General features: G+C 57.8%; 3 protein-coding genes across 5 annotated transcripts; 2 read left to right on the forward strand and 1 right to left on the reverse strand.

The window, feature by feature from the left end:
- Positions 1 to 1,181: 1,181 nt before the first annotated feature.
- On the forward strand, positions 1,182 to 17,754 carry TMBIM1 (transmembrane BAX inhibitor motif containing 1). Its single transcript, XM_025891701.2, has 12 exons — positions 1,182 to 1,319; positions 10,013 to 10,254; positions 11,605 to 11,705; positions 12,495 to 12,559; positions 12,732 to 12,785; positions 13,280 to 13,330; positions 13,852 to 13,891; positions 14,129 to 14,166; positions 14,345 to 14,432; positions 14,762 to 14,857; positions 15,846 to 15,899; positions 16,323 to 17,754. Exons 2-12 carry the CDS (start codon positions 10,053 to 10,055, stop codon positions 16,467 to 16,469), a joined length of 936 nt encoding a protein of 311 aa, XP_025747486.1. The 5' UTR covers positions 1,182 to 1,319; positions 10,013 to 10,052; the 3' UTR covers positions 16,470 to 17,754.
- Positions 17,755 to 18,246: 492 nt separating this feature from the next.
- LOC112838875 (probable thioesterase PNKD) lies at positions 18,247 to 21,049 on the reverse strand. 2 transcript variants are annotated; one of them, XM_073878730.1, is made up of 4 exons: positions 20,894 to 21,049; positions 19,986 to 20,154; positions 18,753 to 18,865; positions 18,247 to 18,401 (listed from the first exon to the last, which is right to left on the reverse strand). In XM_073878730.1, exons 1-4 carry the CDS (start codon positions 20,958 to 20,960, stop codon positions 18,352 to 18,354), a joined length of 399 nt encoding a protein of 132 aa, XP_073734831.1. In that variant the 5' UTR covers positions 20,961 to 21,049; the 3' UTR covers positions 18,247 to 18,351. The 2 variants fall into 2 exon arrangements, with proteins under 2 accessions (XP_073734831.1, XP_025747499.1); XM_025891714.2 differs by lacking the exon at positions 18,247 to 18,401 and having other exon boundaries at positions 18,482 to 18,865.
- A 281-nt stretch (positions 21,050 to 21,330) lies between these two features.
- AAMP (angio associated migratory cell protein) lies at positions 21,331 to 26,241 on the forward strand. 2 transcript variants are annotated; one of them, XM_025891680.2, is made up of 11 exons: positions 21,331 to 21,530; positions 21,991 to 22,149; positions 22,834 to 22,953; positions 23,365 to 23,504; positions 23,755 to 23,899; positions 24,198 to 24,281; positions 24,386 to 24,501; positions 24,650 to 24,753; positions 24,905 to 24,995; positions 25,167 to 25,321; positions 25,769 to 26,241. In XM_025891680.2, the coding sequence occupies exons 1-11, from the start codon at positions 21,410 to 21,412 to the stop codon at positions 25,842 to 25,844; spliced, it is 1,311 nt and encodes a 436-aa protein (XP_025747465.1). In that variant the 5' UTR covers positions 21,331 to 21,409; the 3' UTR covers positions 25,845 to 26,241. The 2 variants fall into 2 exon arrangements, with proteins under 2 accessions (XP_025747465.1, XP_025747456.1); XM_025891671.2 differs by having other exon boundaries at positions 21,334 to 21,530; positions 21,994 to 22,149.
- The last annotated feature ends 135 nt before the right edge of the window (positions 26,242 to 26,376 follow it).

Raw genomic sequence — 26,376 nt, forward strand, 5'->3', positions numbered from 1 at the left:
TTTTGCTTACTATGCTTACTGGTAGGCACAATGCTTTCACTTATGAGCTTCCAGGTAAGTCCATGGGCCCCTCCTTCCCAAGTCTTGCTCTGTGACAAAGCTAGACTGGGCCACCAGAGAGAATCATGTAAAGGAAAAGTGCCTAGTGATGGGTCTGGAATCAGGAGGGCTTCCAGCTGTGTTTCGTCAAGTCTACGGGGTCCCACCCCTGCCATTCAAGAAGTTAGAGCCCTAGAGGCTATGTAAGACATCCAGTGGTAATGTTGACTTGTAGCTGTTAGCACTAGATAAGCACCTGAAATTAAGCTGTTCATCGACTGGCAGCTTTGGCGTAATGGAAAAAACATGGACTTTGCAACTATACAAACTCGGGCAATGTTTCAAAAATTCCCAGAACCCGTTTCCTGGTCTGTAAAATGGCACTAGGAGGGCATCCTTGCCTTAGTGGCTGGGAGGGCTGAGATGACAGGCCCGCGAGTACTAGTAACCTACATCCCAGGTCAGGATTTCTGAGTCTAAAACACCTGCTTTCCTGGTTGAACTAACTTCAAGCAGGAAACGTCCTAGTTCCCAGGGACAGAGAGATTCCAAGTCCCGTCTTTACGTCTGGACGTTTGAAGTTTCAAACCTGTGAAGTGCGTTTGGTTTAAAAGAAGAGAAGTGTCAAGGATGTTCACCACGGATTTATGTCTAATAATGAGAAATGGGAACCAATTTAAGTGTCTTCCAGTAGGAAATTGGTTGAATAAATCAGCATAGCTATGTGATAGAATACTTTGCGGCATTAAAATTATGCTTCTGAAGAATTAGCTAGTGACAAGAAAAATGTTCATGATAAAATGTTAAGTAAAATAAGAGCAATAGATAAAACATCATACAATACGCCCCACTCTGGAAAGATAAGTAAAATACACGGACATGGAAGGCAGAGAAGCACAAACACAAGCGCTTTCCGCAGGAAGTCGGGAGGCGTGGAGAGAACAGATTTTCCCCCCCGTGTGTCTGTGTTTTCTGTTCCCATCAGTGATCGCGTATTGCCTTTATATCCGAGAGAACCCTAGACGGTCGTCGGGGCCTCGGGAGGCGCGCGCGGAGCGGGCGGACGCGGGCGGGACCCCGGGCGGCTCCCAGCGCCCCCTGGCGGCGTCCCGAGGCCCCGCCCCACGGGGAGCCGGCGCGACGGGGCGGGGCGCGGAGCCCCAGCCCAGCCCATCCCAGGCCCGCCCAGCTCAGGCCCGGGCCGTGCGCTCCGTGCCGGACTCTCTGCGCCTGGAGGGAGACCGGGAGCGAGGCCGGCAGCGCACCGTCGGAGCGGCCAGGCAAGCCGGGGGGCCGGGGCCGGCGGGAGTCGGGGGCCGGCGCGGGCCGGCGGGAACGGGGCCAGGGCTGGGGCGGCGCCCCGAACTTTCTCCGAGTGCTTGGCCGGGAGAAGCGGTGCCGGTTGAGAATCTGTGGCCCTCGCCCTGGGAGTTTCGCTTTCCCGCGGGCGTCCGGGCGGCCGAGTGGCGCCTGTTGGGCGTTGGGAGCAGAGCAGTGGGTTGTGGGCACCGGCGAGCGGGCCAGGGTCTGAGGGCGTCACGTCCCCCTCCTTCTGGCGCGTGTGTCGCAGGGCGTGTCCACCGTACGAGCCCCCGGAGTGGCCGGCTGTGCGCGGGAGGAGGGCTGTCAGGGCCCTAGGCCGGTGCGAGGGGTAGGGGAGCGGCCGGGAGGCTGGTGCCAGGCTAGGCGTAGACAGGTGAATGAGTATGCGAGCGGGGGAGGGGGCCTGGCTTTTGGGGTGGAAGCAGCCAGCGGCTCACCGTGCTTGGCGTGGGGAATGGCCACCCCTGTCATCATGACTTTGCCTCAGACCGCCTGCTTCCAGCCACTGTCCCCAGGCCGGGTTGAGAAAGCAACAAGGAAGTACTGTCCTCGGGGCCCTCTCTGGGTCAGCATAAAAACCCGACAGGAACCTGGGAAAGGGGAAAAGAACTGGAACCCCGGGAAGGAGCCAGAAGACAGTGGGAGGGCAAGCAGGGGAAGGCTGCTGGGAGGCTTGGCCCTGATCCGGGGGTCCCCGCACCAGCTCTTGTCCTCTGGGGGTCTCCATCCTCTCACCCCCCTGTGGCCTGGGTGTGGTATCCAGGGGGTGGCCTTCTACCTAATGCCAACGTCCGGCATGGGATAAGTGGGGGAAGGCCTGGGAACTAGGGTCAGAGCCAGATGTCATGGCAGTTCCCTCCGGTGTCCAGTTCTCTGGGGCTCTGAAATATTCATCTCACTGGTGAGCTTTGGTTTCAAAGGCCAGTGGTGGCCGGGGGAGCCCGGTGCTGCCTTGGGGCTGCTTTGTCTGGGCCAAAGGGGCAGCCGTACTTTTTCTTCACCTGCCTGCCGTCCCTGTCTCTCTAGGCAGGGGACCCAAACAGAGAGCCAGTTTGTAACTTGGAAAGAAGTGGTGGGACCACACAGTGTCAAGGGCACTGACTTCCTCTGTCTTCTGGTGCCGTGACCTCAGGGCCTCACTTGTAAAAATGGGCACGTCAGAGAGGTAATGACGGGTTACGCCATAAGTGTGGGGAGTGCTTCGTGTCATGGGCTGGGGTAATAGCCACCTCAGCTCAGACTCCTCCCACGGGAACGGGGCCCTCAGCTGGAAGCTGTCCACCTCAGAGCACTTCCACCCCCCAAACTTCTCACTCTGGGTCCTTCAGAAAGAGCAGAAGCCCCAGAGAAGGAACACACACTCGTGTCTTTGGAGCGCTGAAGTGGGAGGGCCAGAGCGTGGATGCTCCAACAGCTCTCAGGGAAGAAGGCCTCTGCTAACAATATGGTTAACACTGATGTGTTAACTGATGTGGGCTTTCTTGAGTATTCTGTTGGGAATGCCGTGGACGGCCTTGACCGGATCCTCCAACCCTAGGAGTCTGGGATTCTAGACCAAAACCTGGGTCTTGTTTGGAAGTAGAGATATTCAGAAGTCCACAGGCCACAGGGCTGGCTACTGAGAGTACTCGATGCACTGGTCAGGGAGGAAGATAAGAATGAATCCTTGTATTTAATGATTTGTATTTTTCCCCATTACATATAGGTGATGTTAGGGGATGCCAGTCTCCTAGTTCTGTGCTAGTTGAGGATGTCCCCCAGCCCTTGGCAGTAGATCTCACTGTGGAGATAATAGCAGCTGTCTTGGGGGTGGGCGGCGGAGAGGAGAGGACCCTCGCCGGGGATCGAGCTGACTCAGAGTGAGGGGACGTACTTGTACTTCACGTGACTGCTCTGGGGGCTACAAGGACGGGTTTTAGGATATGAGGAGTTAGCACATGAATCATTCTCAGGGCTGGGTCTGTCTGTAAAACAAAGGTGGACTGGTCAGGATCCCACAGGATATTAATTAGGTGTGCCCTGATAAAAATGTTTCAGGCTTAAGGAAGTTTGGAGGGAAACTGGGTTAAACAAAGTTGAACAGTTTTTGCTCATTGCAGGACTGCTCAGAGGCTGAATATGCCGTTGTGCCTTGGGAATTTCTGAAAGGGGTATGGGTTGTTTTTCAGATTTCTATGTTTCAGAACTCATCCATTAACATCTCCTGGGGTGGTGTTCTTTAGAGCAGTCCGGGAAGTGCCTGGCCGAATGAGTTTAGCTCTCAACTCCATGGTTCTGGGTAATTACTCCCTCCTCCCCCCACTCTCCCATGGGGGCTGCTGTGGGGGAAAAGGAGGCCAAGGGAGGTCATTTGCCTGGTGGCAGGGTTAGAACTGGAGTCCGGGTCTCCTGACCTCCCTCCTGCTGGTACTCTTTCTTGTCTACACTGTTAACAGTGTTTCCCTGCAGGCTCTGGGGTAAGTGAGCGGCTAGGGAAATGCTGGCCGTAGGTTCCAGAGGGCAGTATGGGGGCAGTTTGGAGGAGAGGGTGCTAGGGTCAGTCCCATCCCCTGAACATGCCGTGTGTGTCTGCCTCTGTAGATGGGGAGTGAGCCCAGGTGTAGATTCTTTAGGAAGCCCCGAAACCTGCTGTGCTCTGTTAGGCTGCTCCTTCAGAAGCAGAGGCTGTTGGAGTTGGAATAGACTTGATCTCTTGGTTCAGTGTACCTGTTTTATGGTGGGGAAAAGAGAGTCCAGGGATGTGGAGTGGCCCACCCTGACTCACAGCGGAGTTAGGACCCGGGCAAAAACTCCACTCCCTGCCTTCTAACCCAGAGCTTTGGCGTGGACTGACTCCCTCCAAGGGAAAGGTCTTCACTACGTCACCCCGCCCTAGGTGGTGGCCTGTGCACGCCAAGTGGCTGATGGGGGTGTCTCCGGGGCTTGTGTTCTAAGCAGGTGTAAAAGCAAAGGGCTGGAACTCTAAAATCAGACGTCCAATTTGGGTTCAAACACATCTCTGCTGTTTTCCTGCTGTGGGCCCCTAGATGGGTTTTTCCTATGAATTTCAGCTTTCTCCTCTGGAGAGTGGGGATGAGAATATGCACCTCGGAGGGCTGTTGTCAGGCTCAGACCTGCCTTAGTAGCCAGTACCGGATACCCAGTACTCCCTGCTGTAAGCGGCTCTCTTCCTTCCTGCCCGCCCTGCCCACCGCAGGGAAGGGTTACTCAGTCCCTGTTCTCCATGGTGGGTTGCCAACTACGTCTGCCTCTCCTCCCTCCTAATCTGAAGTCCTATGGAAACGCAGGAGTTGAAAGGCAAAGGAGGAGGTAGCTAGGGGCTATGTTTCTGATTCCTCCTTCCTTATCTGCATTTCCAGGCCGTTGGGACCAGTGACCAGTGACGTGGCTGGGGACACTGAGCTTACTGGCACTGGTGACCCACTTCTACACCGCCCTCGCCCCCCACCCCCCCACCCCCGTGAAGGGTGACAGAGATGTGGGGCCTGGGTCCTCCCCTGCTGCCCAGGGCTTCTCTCCCTCCCCACCCCTCTCAGCCTCCGATGGGAGAGAGGCCGCCCTGGGCTCTAGATCGGGCCGGGAGGGAGGTCGTGGGTTGGCAGCCTTATCTATTTCTGAGCAGGGGGGCACGGAGGGCGGGGGTGGTGGGGTGGGGAGGGAAGTGACTTGTCGCGGCTCCGCCTCAGCTGTGTGTGTGCTTGCGTCTGTTACTGGCTTCTCAGACAATGGGCAGGGCTGGGAATGGAGGTTCCAAACCCATGACCGAGAGGGCCTTTTGTGGGCTGGGCCGGAACTTTCTTGGTATTGGGGTTTCCTTTTCTGTCAGGCAACCGGGTGATTTCTAAAGGCCACTCCAGCTCTTCTGACTCAGGTTTTAGGTCCCCTCAGAGTCATCCTGTTATTCCCAGAAGCCAGGCAGACAGAAGGATAAGTTGATTCTGGGCCTCTTGGTCCGTGTGCAGCAGGCCTGGTGACTTGCCCAGACACTCCTGGGTGTATCTTTTTACTTTTCTGCCCTGGTGGCTCTGTGCTGGGGCCGGGGCGGGAGGGGAGTGGGGGGCCGGTTCGTGGGGGTGGGGGAGGGCTGGAGGAGGTGGGGGTAGGTGAAGGAAAAGGGAGGGAAGGAGACTGGCATGAGACCAGGGGCTGTGCTCCCGCGCCTGCTGGGGGCGGTTTCCTGAGATGCACACTCTGAGCTATTCTTTCCATCCTGGCTCTGGGCATCCGTTCCTGGCAGAGAGAGGAAGGGAGGCTGCCTGACCAGTCAGCTGCTCCTTTCCACCCCTCCCTCCGAGACACACGCATGCGCGCGCGCGCACACACACACACACACACACACACACACACACCCTCTTGCTGCAACCCTTCTGCGTGGATTCCAGAGCCTTAACCCTCAGGTGCCCCCAGGGGAGCGCGAGCCTGGACCGCACTGAGATGGCTCCAGGGGAAGGAGATGCTTCCCCCTCAAGGCTGTATCTGAAAACCTTGACAGCCAACAAGTCCTGGGTCTGAGCCCACCCACTTCTGCTGCCAGGATGGCTGGGTCTGGAGGAGAAAGGAGAGCTTCTGGCACCTTCCTGATGGGGGGGGATTGGGGTCATGAGGATGGAGGAGCAAACTTAGATCTGTAACATGGCGGGGATGGGGCAGAGTTAGAATGTCTTGATAACAGGCGTGGTGAGGAAGAATGTTCCAATGATTGAGGCTGCCTGCAAGTGATCAGCCTCGCTCCCTGTTACTGGAGTGTGTTCAGGAGAAGCTGAATGCCTACTGTGTTTTAGGAAAATTCAGGCTTGCAGTGGGGAGCCTTAAAGGTCCGTTTTAGCCCCTGGAGACTGTGAGCTCCTCCGCTAGCTCCCGGCAGAACCCAAAGGACCCGATTCCTGGTTTCTGGTCTCTGGACTGTCTCCGTCCCTTCCCCCTCATTCCTTTTCGACTCCATGTTCTCCAGCTCCCGCCCTTAGTCAGAGCTACGAAAGTGAACACTGGCCACTTCCCCCTTTCCCTACTACCTAGGCAGAGGCCGGCCCCAAACCTCATCTTTAGCTGAGGCCTCAGTGACATGGAAGGGGCCAGGCCCCTCGTGTAGGCTAGGCCACAGCCAGTTGGGCCCCACCTGGCCCCGCTCAGAGGTGAGTGAGGCTGAGCTTAGCCACTGCCTTGACCCACCTCAACACCGTCTCCCTCTCCTGTGCCCAGGACGCTACCTCTAGAGAGCCAGGGTGTAGTCCCAGCCCCGGGCCCAGCTCCATGACCATGGATAGGTCACTCTACCTTCCTGTCCCCGTGGTAAGGTGAGAGGTTTGGCTCGCCTTAGATGAGTGGGCTTGCTTTCAGCTCGGGCAGTTAAGACTCTCTCTCTCTGACCACCCTCTTCACCTCCTGGCGGTTGTTTGGCAACTGGGGTTGGGGGGGCAATTATAGAGGGGGCTGAATAGCTCGGTGTCCACTTGCTATGTAAGCCTTCTGTTGTTGTTAAGAGAGTCTTAGATGGGTAGCCATGAGACGTGATGAGAGGCTTAGATAGACAGGCTGTCCAAATGTGGGATTAGAGCATGGGCTCTGGAGTCCATCTTGGAGCTTGGGTGTGGACTTCATCACACCCTAGCTAAGAAACCTTGGCCCAGTGACTTAAATCCTTTCTTCATTTGTGACTAGGGATAACATTATTCACCCTGTTGGACTACCATAACGATTAATAAAATAATAACTAAAACCAGCCACCATTTACTGTTTTTATCAGGGGTCAGGTACCCTTCTAAGTGCTTTATGCACATTTTTACAATTCTGTGGTGGGTATGATTATAGTGTTAAAACACATTTTCCAGGTGGAGAAACCGAGGCATAGTGAGGTGAAGTGGTCCAGTGCCAGTCTCTGGTAAGCATGGGCTGCTGGCTGAGCCCTCAGAGAACTGGACTGTGACCTGCTGTGTCTCCAGCAGGCAGGTCTACTGGCGAATTCCTCTGAAACCAGAAGAGTCCGGGGCCGGGGGCGGGGGGGGGGGGGGGGGGGGGGGGAAGGGGGGCCCCGGGGATCCGTAGCCTTCTGAGCTGGAGCGGGCCCCCGGAGTCCTGGGGGCCCCTCCAAGGCTGACCTTTCTCTCGGTGATTCACCCCGCAGTCTGGGGCCGCAGCCCCTGTGGTCTGGGAAGGGACCTGTTGGCCTGGCTTGGCCTAGAGGAAGGAGGGAGGGCCAGTTGCTTGCTGGGCAAAGGGCAAGCCCTGCGTAGCTGGGTGCCTCAGATAATTCACAGTTGGCTAGAGCTGGAAAGGAGCTCACAGATCATGTGGCCCATGACACCTCATTTTACAGAGGTGCACCCTGCGCAGCTGACAGAGCCAGGTCATGGTGACATCACTGTGGTGGCCCAGCTGGGGCTTCCAACCACCGGGCCTTCCCTGCCAGTGTCTCTTGGGTCATGTTTGGCCTGTTCACCTGCGTGCCACCACCCAGATGGACCCGGGGCTGAGATGGCCATAATAAGGACAGATAGCCCTACTCCAAAGGTGACCTGTTCAGACCTCTTTCTACAAACAGGACGCCATTCTCTTGGTGGAGTTAGAAGGGGGCTCCTGGAGAGGGGCGGGCAGGGGGGTGTAGGGAGAAGGAGCCTCTGGCCTCAGGGGAGGAGAGTCAGTTTGTGTTTCTTCCTTTTTAAAAATGTACAGAAATTTCCGCATTACACCTGTCTATGCTCATCTCCCTACCCTTACATGGGCCCAGAACTTTCCCACAGCAGTTAGTATCTGTTTCTGAAACAACACTCAGTGTTTGGTCTCCTGTTCTCTTTCGCTCCTTATCTCCGGCCGCTCTCCTCCACTGTGCAGACCTTCACCACAAGCCTGCTGTGGACACGTTGGGCCGCTGTGTCATACCCTCACTGCTAGAAAGGTCTTTCTTATTTCTGACCTGACACATTCTTGTTGTGCTGGTCTGTCGGCTCTGGGAGGATGAACAGCTTTCCTCAAAGCAACCCATTTAGAGAGCTGGCCTGTTATGCCACCCCTCCACCCTGCCCCTCCCTACCACCTTCCTCTCTGCATCCCACTTCTCGTAAGAGAGAAAAGACAGTCCTTTATCTGATCCCTGGACTCTGCGGAGTACCCTAAAAAGAGAAGCCGGTTCTCTCTTCCTTCCAGCAGAGGTTCTGAGGATGCCTGCCTGCCTGGATCTGGGGGGGGGGGTGCTTCCTCCCTTGGGGGTTCCTTAAGGTCTGCCCCTTGGGAGATGCTGTAGGAGGAGGTCATGGCACTGTCAAGGCTCATCCTAACCAAGGACGTAGGGCCTTTCTGGGACCTCCTCCTTAGCTCTTCTGCAGCCCTGATCTTTGCAACCTCAGAGGGGACCCCAGGCCTGGGGGACGTTTATCTGGCCTAAGAGGCCTTGACAATGTAGCCTAACACAGAGTGTGCATACCCAGGACCCTGAAGGCCTCAATTCTGGTTGTGCCTTCACCTGCGATTTCTGTGACCCTGGGGAGTCCCGAGTCCCTTCACTGTTCTGTGCCTAATTCCCTTATCTGAATTGAGCGTTTGGGGCCATACAACCTGGAGGTCCCTTTGAGCTGTTTTGGGGGTTCCCTCCTCTGCGTTCCTCAGCCTTGCCCCGGCTGTGGGACTCTTCCTGCTGCAGAGAAGGTACGGGCTGGCTCTGGTGGCAGACTCCTCAGCACTCTGTCCTCCCCACTAGCCATGGCCCCTGCTGGGGAACGTGGGGATACCAGAGGCCCCGGCGTTCAAAACATGTGTCTGTCCCTCCGGGGGCGGTTCGGGGCCCGCATGCACTGTCCTGCTCCCAGCACACCCGGTGGATTTGTCTAGGCTGTTATCTGAAGGAGCCAGAAAGTCCTGTCTCTGGCCTGCCCTTTTGTGCAGCTTCCCAGCCCTGAGTGGCCAGCCTGGGGCACCCACTCGCCCAGGCCTCTCCGGCGTCCCCTGACTCAGCCACTGGCCATGGGCCCACTGCCCTCCGGCTCCGGGCCTGGTGGCTCGGCCCTGGGGCTAGCTTGCTGTTCTCCGCATGCCCCCCCCGCCCCCCACTTTGAGCCTTGGCTCCTCCCCAGCTCCGCCTTTCAGGCTCCATGCCCCTGCCACCTGCCCTGGGGGCTGGGCTGACCCCTGCAATGGGTCCCAGCTGGCCCTGTGACTCACCCCGAGGCTTGGCTGGGCCAGCAGGCTTCTTCCCTGGTCGCTGGAAGCTTGGCTTAAATGAGCACGGGGTGGGGGTTCCCGGGCCCGCCCCCTGCCCCTCACGCCAGCAGTGCTTGGTGACTGCTCTGGGCTCCTGCACAACAACCCCCCCCCCCCCCCCCCCCCCCCCCCCCCCCGGGGGGGTGGGGGCCTGCCCTGGGCCCCCGCACAACCCCCCCCCCCCCCCCCCCGCCGCTTCTGCTTTCCGGGGGCATGAAACTGCACAGGAAGGAGGGCCGGGGCCAGAGAGCTGGCATGAAGGCCGAGGGGCAGGGGCTGAGCTGGTGGCACAGGCAGCGCTGTGGGGATCAGGAGGATGGCCTGTGGGCACAGGATGACACACGGGGGGCGTGATTAAGAGAGAAAATAGGAGGGTCCCCTCTCCACAGGGACAACCTGGACTGGGGCCTGGTGAGCTGGGTCTGGGCATTTCTGACTGCTCTTCTCATCTCCATTTCAGGTGCCAGCAGCTGGGGTCTCCTCTCAGCCCTTGAGCGGCCATGTCCAACCCCAGCGCCCCCCCTCCGTATGAGGACCGCAACCCCCTGTACCCTGGCTCTCCGCCCCAGGGGGGCTATGCGCAGCCGTCCGTCCTGCCTGGGGGCTACCCTCCCTACCCTGCCTACCCCCAGCCTGGCTACGGTCACCCTGCTGGCTACCCGCAGCCTATGCCCCCCATCCACCCGATGCCCATGCGCTACGGTGAGTCCCTGAAGGGAGCTCAGGCAGGGATGATGGGGCAGCACTTGTCCCACACGAGCCACCTCTTTTCCTTCCTTCTCAGCTTCCTGTTTCATCCCTTTTTTCATCTCTTTAGTTCTTTCTGTTTCCCATCGTTGTTACCTCCCCACCTGCCCCCTCAGCACCTCGCCCCCCCCCGCCCCCTGCCCCCTCCCCCCCTGCCCCCTCAGCACCTCGCCCCCCGCCCCAGACGCCTGCCACCTCCCCACCTGCCCCCTCAGCACCTCACCCCCCGCCCCAGACGCCTGCTAGCCCCTTTATTCAGCAAGGAGACGGAGTCCATAGTCACACACCAGAACTTAAACATCAGATGAGAAAGTGGCAGGATGAAGTAACTAGTTACTTCACAGCGGCTACCTTAGGAGGCCATTTCCATGTCCTAACTAGACAGGTGCCACCTCTGCCCCCAGACTCCTCCCTTAGGAATTGCCTTTAGAACCTGAAACACTGGTTTTTTGTTTGTTTTTTTTTTTTGGTTAATATTCTCGGTGCTAACAGGTCCTCATCTGTTAAGGTAATGTCTGAGTTTTGCAAACATCCAGAAGTCATTTGGATGTTTGATAAATGTCATGGCAGGGAAATGCTCTGTCAGGTCAGAAATGGGAGATGAGATGCAGCGCCTTTTTGTGAATGGCTCATGTGTGGATTCTGAAAGCAGTTCCTAAGGAGGCACTGAAGGAATATTTTGAGCCCTGCAGCCTCTGGAATGCTGGGGCACGGCCAGCCCTCAGCTGCCCATACGTGTTCATACGTGTTCTGGTGGGGATGTTAGCACACCCGTCACGTTCACAGTCACGCCTTGTCCTGGGCACGTGGACCCCTGGCATCCCTGAGTGCTCATGCTTGCCAGATGGAGAACATGGCCCTCACTCTGTTCTCCACCCTCCACACAGGTGCTCTCTGTTTCTCCCTGCCTTTCCTCCTTTCATTCCTGAGAGCCCTGCCCCTGCCTGGCCTCCTCACTAGGTCGTGACCTCTAGATGGCAGGGACCATGTGTGTTCACACCCCAGAGCACCCAGGTGTGGGCCAGACACCCTCATGCAGGAGCCCTCAATGAATGTGCACTGATGGATGGGCTCACACCTAAGGCCCCTTGTGACAGGGACACACGGCTCCATATGGTGCCCAGGCCAGCACTGGGTCACTCTGAGGGCGTCTAGAGGACCTGGCTTGGGTGAGGAGCTCCTGAGTTATGGCACCTGTCTTTTGGCTGGAGATACTGGAGACTCTGACATAAGGTCATGCAGGCTTTGGGATTGAGGTCACATGTCCCAGTTCCCAGTTGGTCACACGTGATCTGTTCCCCCCAGGCCCAGGCCAGGGCTATGATGGGGAGGAGAGAGCAGTGAGTGAAAGCTTCGGGCCTGGAGAGTGGGATGACAGGAAAGTCCGGCACACCTTCATCCGAAAGGTGAGACACGGGCTGGGAGGCCACTGTCCCCGGGCCCCTTGGGCTATGGGAATGGGGTGGGGACGGGGTGCGGGGGGCCAGGCACGGTCAGCCCCGGGCACTCATTTCCATGGAGAGATGCTGCCGCCTTCCAAGTTCTTCCTAGCTCTGCCCTGCCCTCGGGGGGGGGGGGCAGCTCCTCTGACCCCTGTTCCCCGCCTCTCAGTCCTCTCTTCCTTGACCTTGTGGCAGGGGACAGATTCAATCTAGGAAAATCTAGGCGGGCTCTGCCAAACTGTCCTGCCCTCCGCAAACTTCTTTCTCCTGTGAGACTGGAAGCAACTCAAAGCCAGAATGATCATACTTGTTTATACTCCCCCTCTCCCCTGGCTCCTATGTGCACAGTGCCCTGCTCCGAGTCGGCACAGAAACTGCTGTGTGAGCAGCGGGGAGGACTACCTGGTAGTGAGACGGGAGGAGGAAGCAGGGAAGCGAGGCTGGCCGTGGGACATGGCGGGTGGGGAGAGATGGCAAGGAGCAGCCGGAGGTAGGGGTCAGCCCTGAGGGTGTGGGTAGTCTCTGAGCCAGACTCCTCACTCCGGGGTGGCCTTCAGGACAGGCGGCAGCAGGGGAGGGCCCCTGAGGAGAAATGAAGTAAGAAGAGATCCTCCAAAATTAAGAAAGAGCCCCCTCCCTGCCAGTGAGAGAGGGTCTTTGGGCTCCTGGGCCAGGGGGCTGGCTGCTTCCTGGGGGGTTGCGTGGGACGGTGACACGTGCTTCCCTCCCCCCGCCCCCGGCTTTGTGTTCCAGGTTTACACCATCATCTCTATCCAGCTGCTCATCACGGTGGCCATCATCGCTATCTTCACGTTCGTGTGAGTCTGAGGACGCTGCCCCGGTCTTACTGGGTCCCCTTCGGGGCGTGCGGGGTGGGGTGGGCCCTGTGCTCAGATGGACCCTGAAGGGAAGTGTGGGGGGGGGCCTGGGCAGGGAGGTAGCCAAGCCTTGTATGACTCCTCTCCCCTCCCATCCTCCCCTGCTCCACAGGAAGCCAGTTGGTGACTTCGTGAGGAAAAACCTGTATGTCTACTATGTGTCCTAGTGAGTCTCCGCTCCCCTCTGCTGTATGTGTGTTGGGGGAGGGGGGGCAAGGAGATGAGGGGGGACCACTGACCAGCTTCTCTCAGGGCAGGGATCCAAATACGTTTTGAGAGGGGCCCTTCAAGCTGCCAGCTGTGCTGGAGAGTGTGGGTGTGTGGGAGGGGCCTAGTGAGGAGTGACAGCACCACCGAGCGCCTGGGAGCAGGGGTGGGGGACTGGCGGCAACACAACACGCAGACTGCCATCGGGTCCTCAAGTTCTCTTAGCTTATCTGCCTCGGTCTCCTTCAGCCTCCTTCCTGGCTAAACCCCGTCTCAGAGGTTCTCAGTGCCCTTGGCTGGGGTACCCTTGTCCTGGGTGGCTTCCCCTCAGACTTCCAAAGGGTTCCGTGGGCCCCCAGCCTGCCCGCCTGGGGAGTGCTGCCAGGCGGGGCCCGGAGGGGGCTGAGGGGTGGACCGGGCTTGTGGACTAGTTCCTCATCACTTTCTTCCCAGTGCTGTCTTCCTGGCCACCTATCTGACCCTCGCCTGCTGCCAGGGACCCAGGTGAGTCCCAGACAATGAGAAGGGATGGTGGGGGGCAAACGGGCGGGACCAAGTGTTTGGGGAAGAAAGGGGATCCCTACAGCAGCTGAGTGGTGATGGGTGCAGCTGAGGTTCAGGTGTGTTTAAAGTCCCTTGCCCGTGTGGGATCGATTCAGTTGTGTGGCTGTTATTTTTACGGTACCTCTGCAAGGTATGTAGCATTTTAACCATTTTACAAATAGGAAGCACCCACGGCTCAGGGAGGCTGCGTAACTTTCCCACAGTTAACACAGGCAGGCCGGGTAAGAGCTGCAAATGGATCCGGGTCTTTGTGGTTCCACAGCCCAGGTCTGTCCCATTGGCCCATGCTGTCCCTGCATAGAACACCTGAGCAGGTCCCAAAGGCCATGCCAGCCTCCCCGCCCCCCCCCAAGTCAAGGCCACATTCTCCAAGCACCTGAGCCAAGAGCTACCTTCTGCTGAAGGAGCCTCTGATACCTGGCTGGCCCCAAGTCACTTAATCATGGTCTTTTTCCCTTCAGACGCCGGTTCCCATGGAACATCATCCTGCTGACCATCTTTGTAAGTCAAGAAGGGGTGAGGGAGGGTGGGTCCCAGGGAAGGGCTGGGGACACAACCGTGGCCGATGTCCCTGGCTCTCTCCCCCACCCTATCCTGACCCACACCCTTGGTCTCCTCCTGGCTGCCTCTTTCCTGCTCAGTCACATGTGCCCCCAGCTCTGGCAGTCTGCCAGGGCCGTGCCTGCAGGGGACCTGCCTTTCTTACGTGTTCCACTCTTGTCTCTGTCCTGCCCTCAGACTCTTGCCATGGGCTTCATGACGGGCACCATTTCCAGGTACACTCAGGGACAAACCATCACACTCTTGTGAAGTGTGTATTATGGGGGAGTGGGGCATCCCGCGGTCCTCTGCATGGGGGGGATGCCAGGCAGGATCCTTCTAGAAGTGATAGTTTTGAAGTCATTCCTACATGACTTATGCCTCTGGCCTCTCTGAACTCCTTCTTCCCCTCAGTGTGTATGAAACCAAAGCTGTCATCATTGCAATGATCATCACTGCTGTGGTGTCCATTTCGGTCACCATCTTCTGCTTCCAGACCAAGGTGAGGGTATGGGGAGGGGTGGGGGGCACTTCCCTGGCTACCCCCCCCTTCTTTATATAAACCTGGCCCTCCAGGCTTGGCACCGCAGCAGGCCTGCCAGGGCCCAGACCCCTCTACACCAGGGATTTCCCTTAGAGACCCTAATCCCCTTCCCCTCCTGTCTGCACCTATAAAACTGTTTCCTGTGTCTGTCTTTAGAATGTCATGGTTACTCCCGCGCCTTCTAGGAGGCAGCACTGGGATTCCCCGGCTGGGGAGGCAGGGGAGTCTGGCTGGGCTGCTGGTTGTGACACTCGTCTGACAGGTACCTCCTTCTCCCTTTCTGGCAGGTGGACTTCACCTCGTGCACAGGCCTCTTCTGTGTCCTGGGAATTGTGATGATGGTGACAGGGATTGTCACTGCCATTGTGCTGTCCTTCAAATATGTGAGTGTCCTGGGAGAGCTGGGGTCAGTGAACCTAGCACTTGGAGGAGACTTTCTGTATCAAGTGGTGGCCAGGCCTCTGGGCAGGCTCGCTCTTCTGGAAGCTCACAACTGGCTAGCAAAGGCTCCCACACCGGAGCACCATTGTTTGGGTTAGGGTAATCTCTATCTGGAGATGAGAAGGCCCTGGGAGCCATAGAACCCAAGGCCCTGGATGGCATTGCAGAATTCCCATGGGAAGTAGTGGGGCGATCTGCCTGGCAGCTGAGGTTAGGTTCCAGAAGGAAGATGGGAGAGGCGCCCAGGACTGAGAAGATGGGCTTGCATGGAAGGGACCTGCGAGGAGGGGAGCACAGTGCTGGGAGGGCATCTGCCTACTGGACCATGGCTGGCCCTGCCCTTCTGTGAACAGGCACCCGGAGGTCTCCAGGATTCCGGCAGTCCTTCGGTGGCTGGGGGCTTCCTTCCCACGCTGGCGGCAGGAAGCACGACTGAGTGTGGACTAGGACTGGGGGAAAGGGGGCAGGGCTCTTCAACCGGTGCCTGCCTGGCTCTGTCCCTCCCGGAGCTATAACGCAACCATCTGCTTTTTTCTAGAAGTACAGTGGACACTTCTGTACCCTAACTTTGGAGCTTGGTTTCATATGACCACTGAAGGATGGCCTCTGTTTTCTCTGTCCAAATTTGTTACTATTCTTTTTTTTTTTTTAAGTAATCTCTACACCCAGTGTGGGGCTCGAACTCACAACCCCGAGATCAAGAGTTGCATGCTCCACTGAATGAGCCAGCCAGGCATTCCAAATATGTTACTACTCCTAATTTCTTCCCCGATGTAGAAGGCAGAAGTGGTCCTTTCATGTAGCTAGCTTCCTGGGTCTCCCTACTCTTCCTTATTCTTCCCAGAATTCCAGGGGAAGCTGGTTCTGAGGGACTGCCTAGGTCCGGGCTTTGCTAAGATTTCTAACACCATCCCCGTCCCCTCTCCCCAGATTTACTGGCTCCACATGGTCTATGCTGCTCTGGGGGCCATTTGCTTCACGTTGGTGAGTAAGGCCCTGCTCCCTCTTGGCAGGGGAGCTGAGGGGCTGGAGGGGAGCAACTAGACAGACGGAGCATGAATTTGGGCTGCTTGGGAGGCAGGGAGCAGGCCACAGTTACCTTTCTCTCTCTCCGCTGTCGAGGTGACTGATGTTCTGGGCATTCCTGCCACCTCTTGTTCACCCGCCAGCTATGGAGCACACCCAGCAGGCCCTATTACGGATGAGGGTGTGTGTCTCTCTCCCTTTCTAGACTCTGAACTGCTTGAGGGTAGAGACCACGTGCTGTGCTGTTCGTTAACATGTCCCTAAGCATAGTGCATGGCATGGAAGCTCCCCAGGACAGATCTGCTGATGAAACGAGAACCAGAAAGGAGCTCTGGCCACGGAGCCCCTGGGTTCTCACGCGTGCCTTCCCTATTCCTACAGTTCCTGGCTTATGACACGCAGCTGGTCCTTGGGAACCGGAAGCACACCATCAGCCCCGAGGACTATATCACTGGCGCTCTGCAAATCTACACCGACATCATCTACATTTTCACCTTTGTGCTGCAGCTCGTCGGGGATCGCAATTAAGGAGCACCGCATTCCGCCCCACCGTGGGCTCCCACTTCCCTAGAGGGCCGGGCCCTGTGACCAGAGTCTGGACCTCAGATCCCTTTCCTTTCCCCTCCAGTAACATGCCCAGTTTCTGTTCTGTCCTGGGATGGGTGGCCTCTCTGGCGGTAGATGCGCAGGTTACCTGGTGGGCTGGAGGAACTGGGGACTAACTCTTGCCTTTGGTAGACCCAGAGGGGACTAGGCAGATGTGCCTTCTTCTCCACCCACTACATGGCACCAAACTCTTCTCAATAGCTGGGGTTGCAGGGAAGGACAAGAAGAGCCTACTGTGTAGCCAAAAAAGGAGTATGAGAGGTAGAAGTGACTTCGAGGTGATGAGGTGTCCCCTCCCACCTCTGCCATAGGCTTCTGGGCTCTGTAGCTAGAGCTATTTCCTCCCTCAACCCCCAAGTCAGAGAGCTTTGTCCCCAGCCTCCTGGACTCCTAGGCCATTGTCCTGTACTCCTTTGACAACCCTTGGTGTCTTCAAGCTCCTGAAGGTAGATCTGTGCCCCTGGGTCTCCCCTGCTTCAATCCCCCTGTTTTCGATGGCATATATGGATACTGTTTGGAGCAGGGGAGGAAGGGGGGCGGTAAGCAAAGTCAAGCACAGGGGCCAATACAGAGTGGCATCTACCCTGGGCTTCCTCGTGGCTTCTAGTGGAGAGGACAGGCCTGTTCGCAGCCGTCTGGTCCCCATTCTCCAAAGCCCTGCCTGGGGCCTCCCTGGCTGCTTCTGCGATCTCTGGTCAGAGAGACCTCTTGTTCCAGTGCCCAAGCTGCTCCGAGCAGAAAGCGAGGAGCAAAGGTCAGGAGATGGGGTGGTTTGTAGGACTGTAAGTGTGGCCAGGAAGTAACGAAGGTGAAGAGAGGCCAGGGTGGGGGCAGGGGAAAGGCTCTGGGGTCTTCCGCCTGGTCTGAGGGATATGAAAGCCTCCTGTGGTATCCATGGAAACTTCCGTGTTCTTATGCTAACCTGGGGAGGACCCTGAGCGAAAGGAGACTTCTGCTCTCAGTTTGTACTGGGGGATTTCAGACTTGAGGCTTATCTCTCCAGCCAGCTGCCACTTTCTTCGCTACACATAGTGCCTCAAGCTGGAACGGGGAGGCGGGGGGAGACAAGAGTCAATCTATCGGTGGGGGTGGAAACCAAATTAGCCCAAGGATATAATTAGGACTTCTCTTAACTACTTGGTCGTAAATATATCATGCAAAAGGACATAACTAGAAATGTAATAAAGTTTTATGTTTAGGAGTTAAACCCCTATTTGGCTCTGGTTTCTTTGCTTTAAGGTGGGAGCTCTGGGAGTGCTGGTTTGGCTCTGCCCAAAGCATCCGCTTCCTGCCTCTGCATTCCGGCTTGGCGTCTTCTGCCTTTTCTAAGATAATCAAATATATTTTGCCCCAGTGCTTCCGGGTGATGGATGCAACAGACTGGTAAAGGTTCAACCCTGCAATATGGGGTCTGGCAGGGACCGGTCAGAGCAGTGGCACGTGACCTTTTCTGCATCCTGGACCCTTTACAAAAGCACATGAGAGCTATGAACTCTCCTCCCCACAAAGCTGTATGTGTTCACACGACTTCGCATGTGGGGGTGGGGGGAGATGAACCACAGGTTCAAGTTTAGAACCCATGCCTTAGAAATCACTAGTCCAATCCCTGTTACAAACAAGGAAACTGAGGCCCAGAGTGCCCAGTCACCCAAGAGGAGGAGCGCTTCCCCCCCCCCAACACACACACTCTGAACGCCCTTTTTCATTCTTTTTATTTTTCGTTAGAGGCTCAGTGAGACCCCACCCTCCTGGCCAGCAGCTCTGAAGGCTTGGTCCCCAGGGCCTGAGCCTAGGCTTGTTGTACTTAAGTCTCTGTAGTCTCCCCAACCAGCCAGCCAGGAACACTGAACGCTCCTGTGAGAGGGAGCACATGTGAGTAACCAACCCCTCCCTCGGCCCCTCCCGTCCCAAGGAATTCACAAGCCCACTCCTGGTTCCTTTATGCTCAAAACATTTCAGGACTTTATTTGCCTTTGGCTGGCTTCTGAGGAGGGGCGGGGCAGGGGGCTGGCAGCGCCCTCTGGTGGACCTCATAGGCAAGGACCGGAATCTTGGCCAAACCCAGAGGACTTCACAGTCTTGGAGGCCACAGTCAATAGGGTCTAGGGGAGGGTGGCAGTGTTCCTCAGGCTTGCACCCCTGACCCCGCTTCAGGAGACGGGGCATGTTGGGAGGAGGCCCTGAACCTCTGGCTCTCATACTCGCCCGTGTTGGATGCCCGCATGTTCTGCCGAGCCTTCATCTGCTTCAAACGGTCCTTGTCCACTTCCCGCTTGGTGAGGATGAAGAGGAGGATACCACAGGGGAAGCCGATGGCCCTAGGGGTGGGGAGATGTGCACGGGATTTGGGGAAGGGCCATGCCTGAGCCAGAGGAGCTGGGGGAATCTCATTCCAGCTTCATCGGTTGCACGAACACCTCAATATCTCTCTTGTCTATGCAGCCTCTGCACTGGCTGCTGGAGGGCCAAAAGCAAATCAGATCCTGCTGCTGCACTGCTTAAAACTCTCTAACAGCTTTCAGTCACTTCCTGGCCAAATCCAAACTCCTAGGCACAGCACAGAAGGCCCAGTGTGGCTGGTCCTCTGCCCACGTTTTCATTCCTGTCCCGTATAGCTTGAGGCTCCTTGACGTGAGCCCTGCGATCCTGCCATACGGACTATGCAAGATTCTCCAGATGGCCCATCCTCCTTCCCTCTCCAAGTGTTGGCAAAGGTTCCCTCTGCCTTAACTGCCCCACATCCCCTCCCAGACTCCCCTTCATCTGAGTAACCACTACCTGGGAGGCACTTTAGTGTGGGGGAGAGGGCACAGAGTCACAAGACCTGGTGAGGATCCCACCTCTGAACCTTACTTATAGTTCCCTCCTCTGGGAAATGGGATGTACTTAAAAAAAAGGGTTTTTTTGTATTTTGGGTTTAAGGGATGTAACATTTATCTCAGAAAAACTAAAACATTACACTGTAAAGTACTGGCACACCTCAGGTGTGGGAAAAAAAAAGTGTTAATTTTCCCCTCCTTTCAATGTTGATCAACAGTACATATTAAGGTCAGAGTCACATCCAAATAACGAAGTACTGAACACCTTCTAGATGCTACTTTATACAACTAACATAATCTCACATGATCTTAACGATCTCCATGAAAGAGCTCAATGGCTTTTCAGCCCAAGCTCCCAAAAGAGAGAATGAGGCCAGGGACCCAAATTCAAATCAGATTAGCTCAGCTTACTACACCGAAACCCCACTGTGTCTCCAATTCCACATACTTTCCCCCCTCCCCTGCGCCATTCCTCTGAGATTCCAGTCCTCACGCCAAGCAGTTCTGTTCCCACAACCTCAGATTCAACTCACCACCTGAAACTTGGAGAACTTTCTGGGTCCCACCCTCCACTGTGCCACTCCCCATTGGTGGGCAAAGAGTTTTAGTTAAAACTCACCAGGCGAGTCCCACAGCTTTCATGGGGTTCTTGCCCCTCTTTCTGGGAATGTATTCCAGCTCAGGGGATAGGGGCTCCGGCTCCTCCTTGCACTCTGGGGAGCTGTGGCTTTGCAGTGCCCGGGTCCTGTTCTGTGAGGCCTTGTTAGCTGTGGCTCCTGCGAGAATCCCTGTGGATGGAAGGAAGGAAGGTCAGTAAGAGAGAATGAGAAGAAAGGCCAGGGGAAGAAGGGGAGAGACGGCAGTTTGGAGTAACGAGTGCCAGGGAGAATCCAAAGGGAAAATGGGAAAATTGCCATCGAGGTGGCACCTCTGGAAGCCACTTCCACGTCACTGCGGGCTCATCACCCTGGTGCCAGGAGAGCGAGCTTCGTTGTTCTTCATCTGCTCAGACGACAGGATGTGAAGGACTGCAGTGGGGCTCACATAAGTCGTATGAAGGAAATCCGAGGAAAGGTTTTCAAACTGCAGGATGTTAGCACTGGGAGCTTAAAGGTAGTCTACTCCATCCCCTTACTTTATAGAAGAGGAAACTGAAGCCCCAAGAGCCGAACTGCTTCGCCCAAGGTCAAACTGCTAATTATCCGGGGCTAGAACCCAAGCCTCCAGAAGCCCAGGGCTCTTTCCTCTGCACTGCGGTGAGTGTGAAACACCTGGAGCGCGGGAGTCTAAAAGGCTTCCTCGGAGCTCCCTCTCGCAGCATGACCCCAGAGGTGTCGCGCAACTTGAGGGCAGGGGGATGGGCTGGGTGACCTCTAGAGAGCATCTTTGAGCCCCTTGACTCTTTATGATCCTGCAGAGGGGTGCAGGCAGGAATCGACAGCCATGACCTCCTGCTACTGCTGGTCGGGATGTATAAAAAAAGGGGATCCCCTGCCGTCCTGCCCTCCCCGGGGTCCCTCTCCTTACCCCGGAGGACGCGGGCATTTCTCGCCCCCCGGCCCTTCAGCGCCGTAGCAGCTACCACCGCCGCCATGTTCAGATCCCACCCCCCCCTTCACCGCGCTCCGCGCCGGGAATTGTAGTTTGCGTAAGGGGCCTCCCCCGCTCCTTCCGTCCTGCCTACAGACCAGGAACTACATCTCCCAGAAGCCTGCGAGGGGACCCGGGAGAACTACTCTTCCCAGGAGACCCCGGAGGCGCGCACGCTCGCTTGTTTCCCTCCTGTTGGAGGCGGAGTCAGGCCGGGCGGAGTTTGGGTTCTCCCCGCCACGCCCCGGCCCCTTCTCCCATCTCTGCTCTGTGACTGGTGGGTCGGCCAGTTAGCCCCCTTCGCCATTGGCCTAGCGGCCGTCGCTCTTCCTGCCGGGGAGTCGCCTACGCCTACTTCCTCCCGGGAGGAGGGGCTCGAGTTCCGCGTCGTCGCGCAGAGCTGACTCTGGGAGGCGTTTGGGCCCAGAGAAGTGGATCGGCCGCTTGCGCCGCATGGAGTCCGAATCCGAGAGCGGGGCCGCCGCTGACACCCCCCCACTGGAGACCCTGAGCTTCCATGGTGATGAGGAGATTATCGAGGTGGTAGAACTGGATCCTGGCCCGCCGGACCCGGGTGAGAACTGTCGCTCCTCGGGCCGTGGGACAGGAGGCGCTCACCCCTGGCCTCTGACCCTTGCTTCTCCCCCCTCCCGTCCCCTCCCCACCAGTCATTCCTACCGACCTCTGTCGCCCTTCCCCCTGCCCTGCCCCCACACTTAGTTCTCAGGCCTGGCAGGGGTGGGGGTTCCCCTGACGCCTCCTCTGGCCCTTCCCCTCACACACCCCCTTCCCATCATCCCCTCGGTCCTCCCTTCGCACACCGTCTCTCGCCAACCCCGGGTCCTCAGACCCTCTCCTGTCCTCCGTCCCCTGTGCCCCCTCCTCCCTGTCGCTCCTCCCCGCGCTTCACCCTCTCCGTCTGACCTCAGCCGACCCTCTTGCTACATCCCAGCGCCCCAGGCCTCCCCACCACGTCTCCCCTGCCCTCTTTCTTACTGTCTGCCGAGCCCCATCTCTTAACCGTCTCCCCGAAGCAGATGATCTGGCCCAGGAGATGGAAGATGTGGACTTTGAGGAAGAGGAGGAAGAGGAAGAGGGCAACGAGGAGGGCTGGGTTCTGGAACCCCAGGAAGGGGTGGTCGGCAGCATGGAGGGCCCAGACGACAGCGAAGTCACCTTTGCGTTGCACTCAGGTAGGTCTCTGAGGAGATCCGTCATCAACTCAGTGCACGTGGGCATTTGAACATCACACACTTGCTGTGTCGGGAGCCTTCCGAGGGACATGGAGGTGGGAAAACAGAGGCTGGCCTTCCCCTGGAGGAACTTGCGCCGTGAAGGCCTGGGGCAGAGCTTAGCTCCTGGAGCCAGCCGAGACACCCGGCTTCAAATTCCCCTTTTGCTCCTTACAGATTTGTGATTTCTATTAATCTCTCTGGGTCTCAATTTCTTTTCAAAAAGTTGTCTTGCTGTAAGTTAGAGGTAGTAGTACCTTTTTGAGCATGTTTTATATAATTCTCCCAAATGGTAGCCCTTAATGAGGTAGGTGACGTGGTGCTTTCCTCACTCTGTGCTCAGCCTGGTGGCAGCCCGCGCTGAGACCTGTAAGCCTCCACGTGTACCCTCCTCTTGTCTGTGCGTCTGTCTGGGGTGGTGAACGCAGCAGCCCAGGGCAAGGACTTGGAGCTTGGCAAGCGTGGGGAGGAATTGCTCCAACAACTTGATGCTTGAAACTTAGAAGAACTTGGATGCACTCTTCTTTTCCAGGAGGAAAGACATGTTGCTTTGGGTGGAAGGGGGTGGGTTTCCTGAAGGTCCTGAAGGACAGAACCTGGGGTGGGAGCCCTGTCCGCTTACTCATGGAATATCTCTTTGGACAGCATCTGTGTTTTGTGTGAGCCTGGACCCCAAGACCAACACCTTGGCAGTGACGGGGGGTGAGGATGACAAAGCTTTCGTGTGGAGGCTCAGCGATGGGGAGCTGCTCTTTGAGTGTGCAGGTGAGGGAGTATGGGTGAGGTCGTGTTCCTTTGGAGGTCTTAGGGGGCTAGCCTGCAATGATTGTGCGTCCAGCAGCCATTTACTGGTGCCCATTTTGGGCCAGTTCTATGCTGGACCCGAGGACCTCAGAATAACTTAGTCTGTCTTGGGCATGGGGAGGGAGCCAGTATTGGCCAAAGGAGTCTGGGGAAGGTCTAATGGGGAGGACATAGGCCTGGGCTAGGCATGGTTGAGTGGGAGGCTAGCATTACCATCCCTAGGGAGACCTCCTGGAGCGGCAGTGAGCTTGAGTCACCTATTACGGTGGGACCCACCCTTCTTCTCTTCCCAGCTGGTCCTTTCTGGGGGCCAGACACCTGGGTCCTGTTTTCCTGATGTTCTCCTCTCTTTCTGCCTCCTTCCCTTTGCAGGCCATAAAGACTCTGTTACTTGTGCTGGTTTCAGCCACGACTCTACCCTTGTGGCCACAGGGGACATGAGTGGCCTCTTGAAAGTGTGGCAGGTGGACACCAAGGAGGAAGTCTGGTCCTTTGAAGCGGGAGATCTGGAGGTGAGAGCATCAGAGTGGTGTTAGCTGCGCGGGGCCTCGGGGAGGAGCTGGGAGCTGGGGGGTCCAGTCTCGCCTTTACCAGACCGAGCCCGCTCTAAGGCATTGTGCTCTCCACGTGTAGCAAGAGTGTGGGGCTCTGTTTCCTGTCCCGTCCCTGCCGCCGTTGGAAGCAAGGACAGCTTGGGTGGCGCTTACGGGACGGGCTCCTAGGGGGGCCAGGCCTCCCTGCTGACCCTTCCTCTCTGCCCAGTGGATGGAGTGGCACCCTCGGGCACCTGTCCTCCTGGCGGGCACGGCTGATGGCAACACCTGGATGTGGAAGGTCCCAAATGGTGACTGCAAGACCTTCCAAGGCCCCAGCTGCCCAGCTACCTGTGGCCGAGTCCTCCCTGACGGTGAGGGCCGCTGTCCTGTCTGTCTTTCCCAGGGCACAGAGAGCTTGGCTCCAGGTTCACCCACCTTCCTGGGCTCCCTACCGGGCCTTAGTCGGCCAGCTCCAAGCTCTGCTGTCTGGAACATGGACCCAGGCCCCAGAGCCAACCGCTTCCCCTTTCCTGCCCTGACTGGCCGCTAGTCCCTGGGGCGGCGTCTGTTCCCTTACTTCCTGGTTTCCCCCTTCCCCTCCATTCCCTTGCCGGGTGTGCCTGCGAGTGCTGTCTGTCCTTCTCTCCGTCCGTGCCTGTGGCCCTTCAGGGAAGAGAGCCGTGGTCGGCTATGAAGATGGCACCATCCGGATCTGGGACCTGAAGCAGGGCAGCTCGATCCACGTACTAAAAGGTCTCCAGGGCAGGGCCAGGGTTCAGCGGGTGTCTGTGCGGAAGGCCTGGGGTAGGCCTTGGGTGCGTCGAGGAAGCCTGACTTAGCTGTCTGCTCCGTCCTAGGGACCGAGGGTCACCAGGGCCCTCTGACCTGTGTCGCCACCAACCAGGACGGCAGCCTGATCCTCACCGGTTCCGTGGACTGCCAGGCCAAGCTGGTCAGTGCCACCACTGGCAAGGTGAGTGTGACCCGGAGCCAGGCTCTGGGGCCTCTGCCTCCCGTGTCGTGCCCCCGCCTCTGAGGGCTCTCCCAGTCCCTCTCCTGTCGCCTTTCCTCCTACTCATCAGCCCTCCTCCCATCCTCGAATTGTCTCCCGTGGCTTCTAGGTGGTGGGGGTTTTCAGACCCGAGACCGTGGCCTCCCAGCCCAATGTGGGAGAAGGGGAGGAGAGCGAGTCCAACTCCGTGGAGTCTTTGGGCTTCTGCAGCGTGTGAGTGTGAGAAGGGCCTCGGCCTGGAGAGGAGAAAGCTGGGGAGGAGGGGGTTTGGTGAGGGGTGCCTGGGCCGGAAAGCCAGGGAGGAGTGCAGAGTGCGTGAGTCCAGGTCCTTCCACGAGCCTTAGTGGTGCCCTCCTCTGCCCAGGATGCCTCTGGCAGCGGTCGGCTACCTGGACGGGACCTTGGCCATCTACGACCTATCTACGCAGACGCTCAGGCACCGGTGTCAGCACCAGGTACGGGCAGCCTGGAGCTGCAGCGTGGCCCTCTGTGGCCCTCCCCGCCTCCCCACTGCTCCCCTCCTCCAGCCCTCCCCGAGAGTCAGGGCCGGCGCCTCCCCGCTCTCCCGGCCCTGACATCCACTCTGTCCACTCTGTCCCGTGCCCCCCCCACCCCGCCCGGTGCAGTCGGGCATCGTGCAGCTGCTGTGGGAGGCAGGCACCGCCGTGGTTTACACTTGCAGCCTGGACGGCATCGTGCGCCTCTGGGACGCTCGCACCGGCCGTTTGCTCACGGACTACCGGGGCCACACGGCCGAGATCCTGGACTTCGCCCTCAGCAAGTACGTGAGTTGGGCAAGGGCTGGAGCCTCTGTGTATTTGGAGGGTGGGAATGGCACCTGGGGGGGCTGTAGGGTCCTTGGGGTGTGGGAGGGGCTTCCTAAGGGAAGCTGGGGCCCCACGCCCGGTGTGTGAGCCTGAAGTGCGGGCAAGCCTGAGGGAGTTGTCGCTTCTGCTTGATGGTGACCTGTGTGGGCTCTCACGTCTCCGCTCCGGGGCTCAGGGGCTGGGACCGTCTCCCCCCATGCTGTGGGCTCTTCTCCGATCCCCTTACTGGTTGCTGGCGTCCAGTGTGTTCACTCGACATGGTCGTGTCAGCCCAGTGCCAGGCACCAGGGATCTAGGATTGAGGATGCCCTGGAGGGGGCCACCCGAGGGTCCCTGGGTAATGGGCTTGGGGCCGGGCCCCAGGTCCCTCAGTCCCATCGACCTGCGCTTTCTGTCCACAGAGATGCCTCCCTGGTGGTGACAACGTCAGGAGACCACAAAGCAAAAGTATTTTGTGTCCAGAGACCTGACCGCTAACGGCTGCAGTCTCTGCTTTGGTGTTGAGGGGTGAAGGGAGAGCCCCACCAGCAGAGGCGGTAGGGTACGGGGGAAGAGGGGGGGGCCTCGGACTACTTTCCAACCCCTCCAAACTGACTTGCCCCCTCTTGTCCCTTCTCTTAAGAGACCCACCCCTTGGGCTCCCCCCGCCACCCTCACCCAGACCTGCGGGTCCCTCGGGGGGTTGGGGGGGTGGTCAGGCCCCTTTCTCTTTCACCTCCCTTTGCTGGTGGGAGCCCCGGGGGTGTGTGTTTGTATGTGGGGAGTAGGTCTTTGAGGTTCCCGTTCTTTCCCTTCCCAAGTCTCAGGGGGGTGGAAAGGAGGAAGAGAGATTAGTTACAGATTTTAAAAATGTAAATAAAATATACTTCCCAGAGACCGTGTGTATGTGGATTTTGTGGCATCTGGACATTGAGGAACCAGTTGAGGGACACGTCGGGGTGAGGCTCCCCGCAAAGTCCGCTAGGCTTCGAGATCCCTCAGCTCACCGTGTGGGGCGGCGGCTCGTCCT

This window comes from Callorhinus ursinus, unplaced genomic scaffold (assembly GCF_003265705.2).
Source record: "Callorhinus ursinus isolate GAN/ISIS: 27379988/994484 unplaced genomic scaffold, GSC_fseal_2.0 scaffold2, whole genome shotgun sequence".
NCBI lineage: Eukaryota > Metazoa > Chordata > Mammalia > Carnivora > Otariidae > Callorhinus > Callorhinus ursinus.

Coding starts and splice junctions, on each gene's coding strand:
- AAMP (XM_025891680.2), top strand. CDS start 21,410: ATGGAGTCCGAATCCGAGAGCGGGGCCGCCGCTGACACCCCCCCACTG. Junction 22,954..23,364: donor GCTGCTCTTTGAGTGTGCAG/GTGAGGGAGTAT, acceptor TTCCCTTTGCAG/GCCATAAAGACTCTGTTACT. Junction 25,322..25,768: donor CTGGACTTCGCCCTCAGCAA/GTACGTGAGTTG, acceptor TTCTGTCCACAG/AGATGCCTCCCTGGTGGTGA.
- TMBIM1 (XM_025891701.2), top strand. CDS start 10,053: ATGTCCAACCCCAGCGCCCCCCCTCCGTATGAGGACCGCAACCCCCTG. Junction 13,892..14,128: donor TCATCCTGCTGACCATCTTT/GTAAGTCAAGAA, acceptor TCCTGCCCTCAG/ACTCTTGCCATGGGCTTCAT. Junction 14,858..15,845: donor TTGTGCTGTCCTTCAAATAT/GTGAGTGTCCTG, acceptor CCCTCTCCCCAG/ATTTACTGGCTCCACATGGT.
- LOC112838875 (XM_025891714.2), bottom strand. CDS start 20,960: ATGGCGGCGGTGGTAGCTGCTACGGCGCTGAAGGGCCGGGGGGCGAGA. Junction 20,155..20,893: donor AAATGCCCGCGTCCTCCGGG/GTAAGGAGAGGG, acceptor TTCCATCCACAG/GGATTCTCGCAGGAGCCACA. Junction 18,866..19,985: donor AAAGCTGTGGGACTCGCCTG/GTGAGTTTTAAC, acceptor CCCCACCCCTAG/GGCCATCGGCTTCCCCTGTG.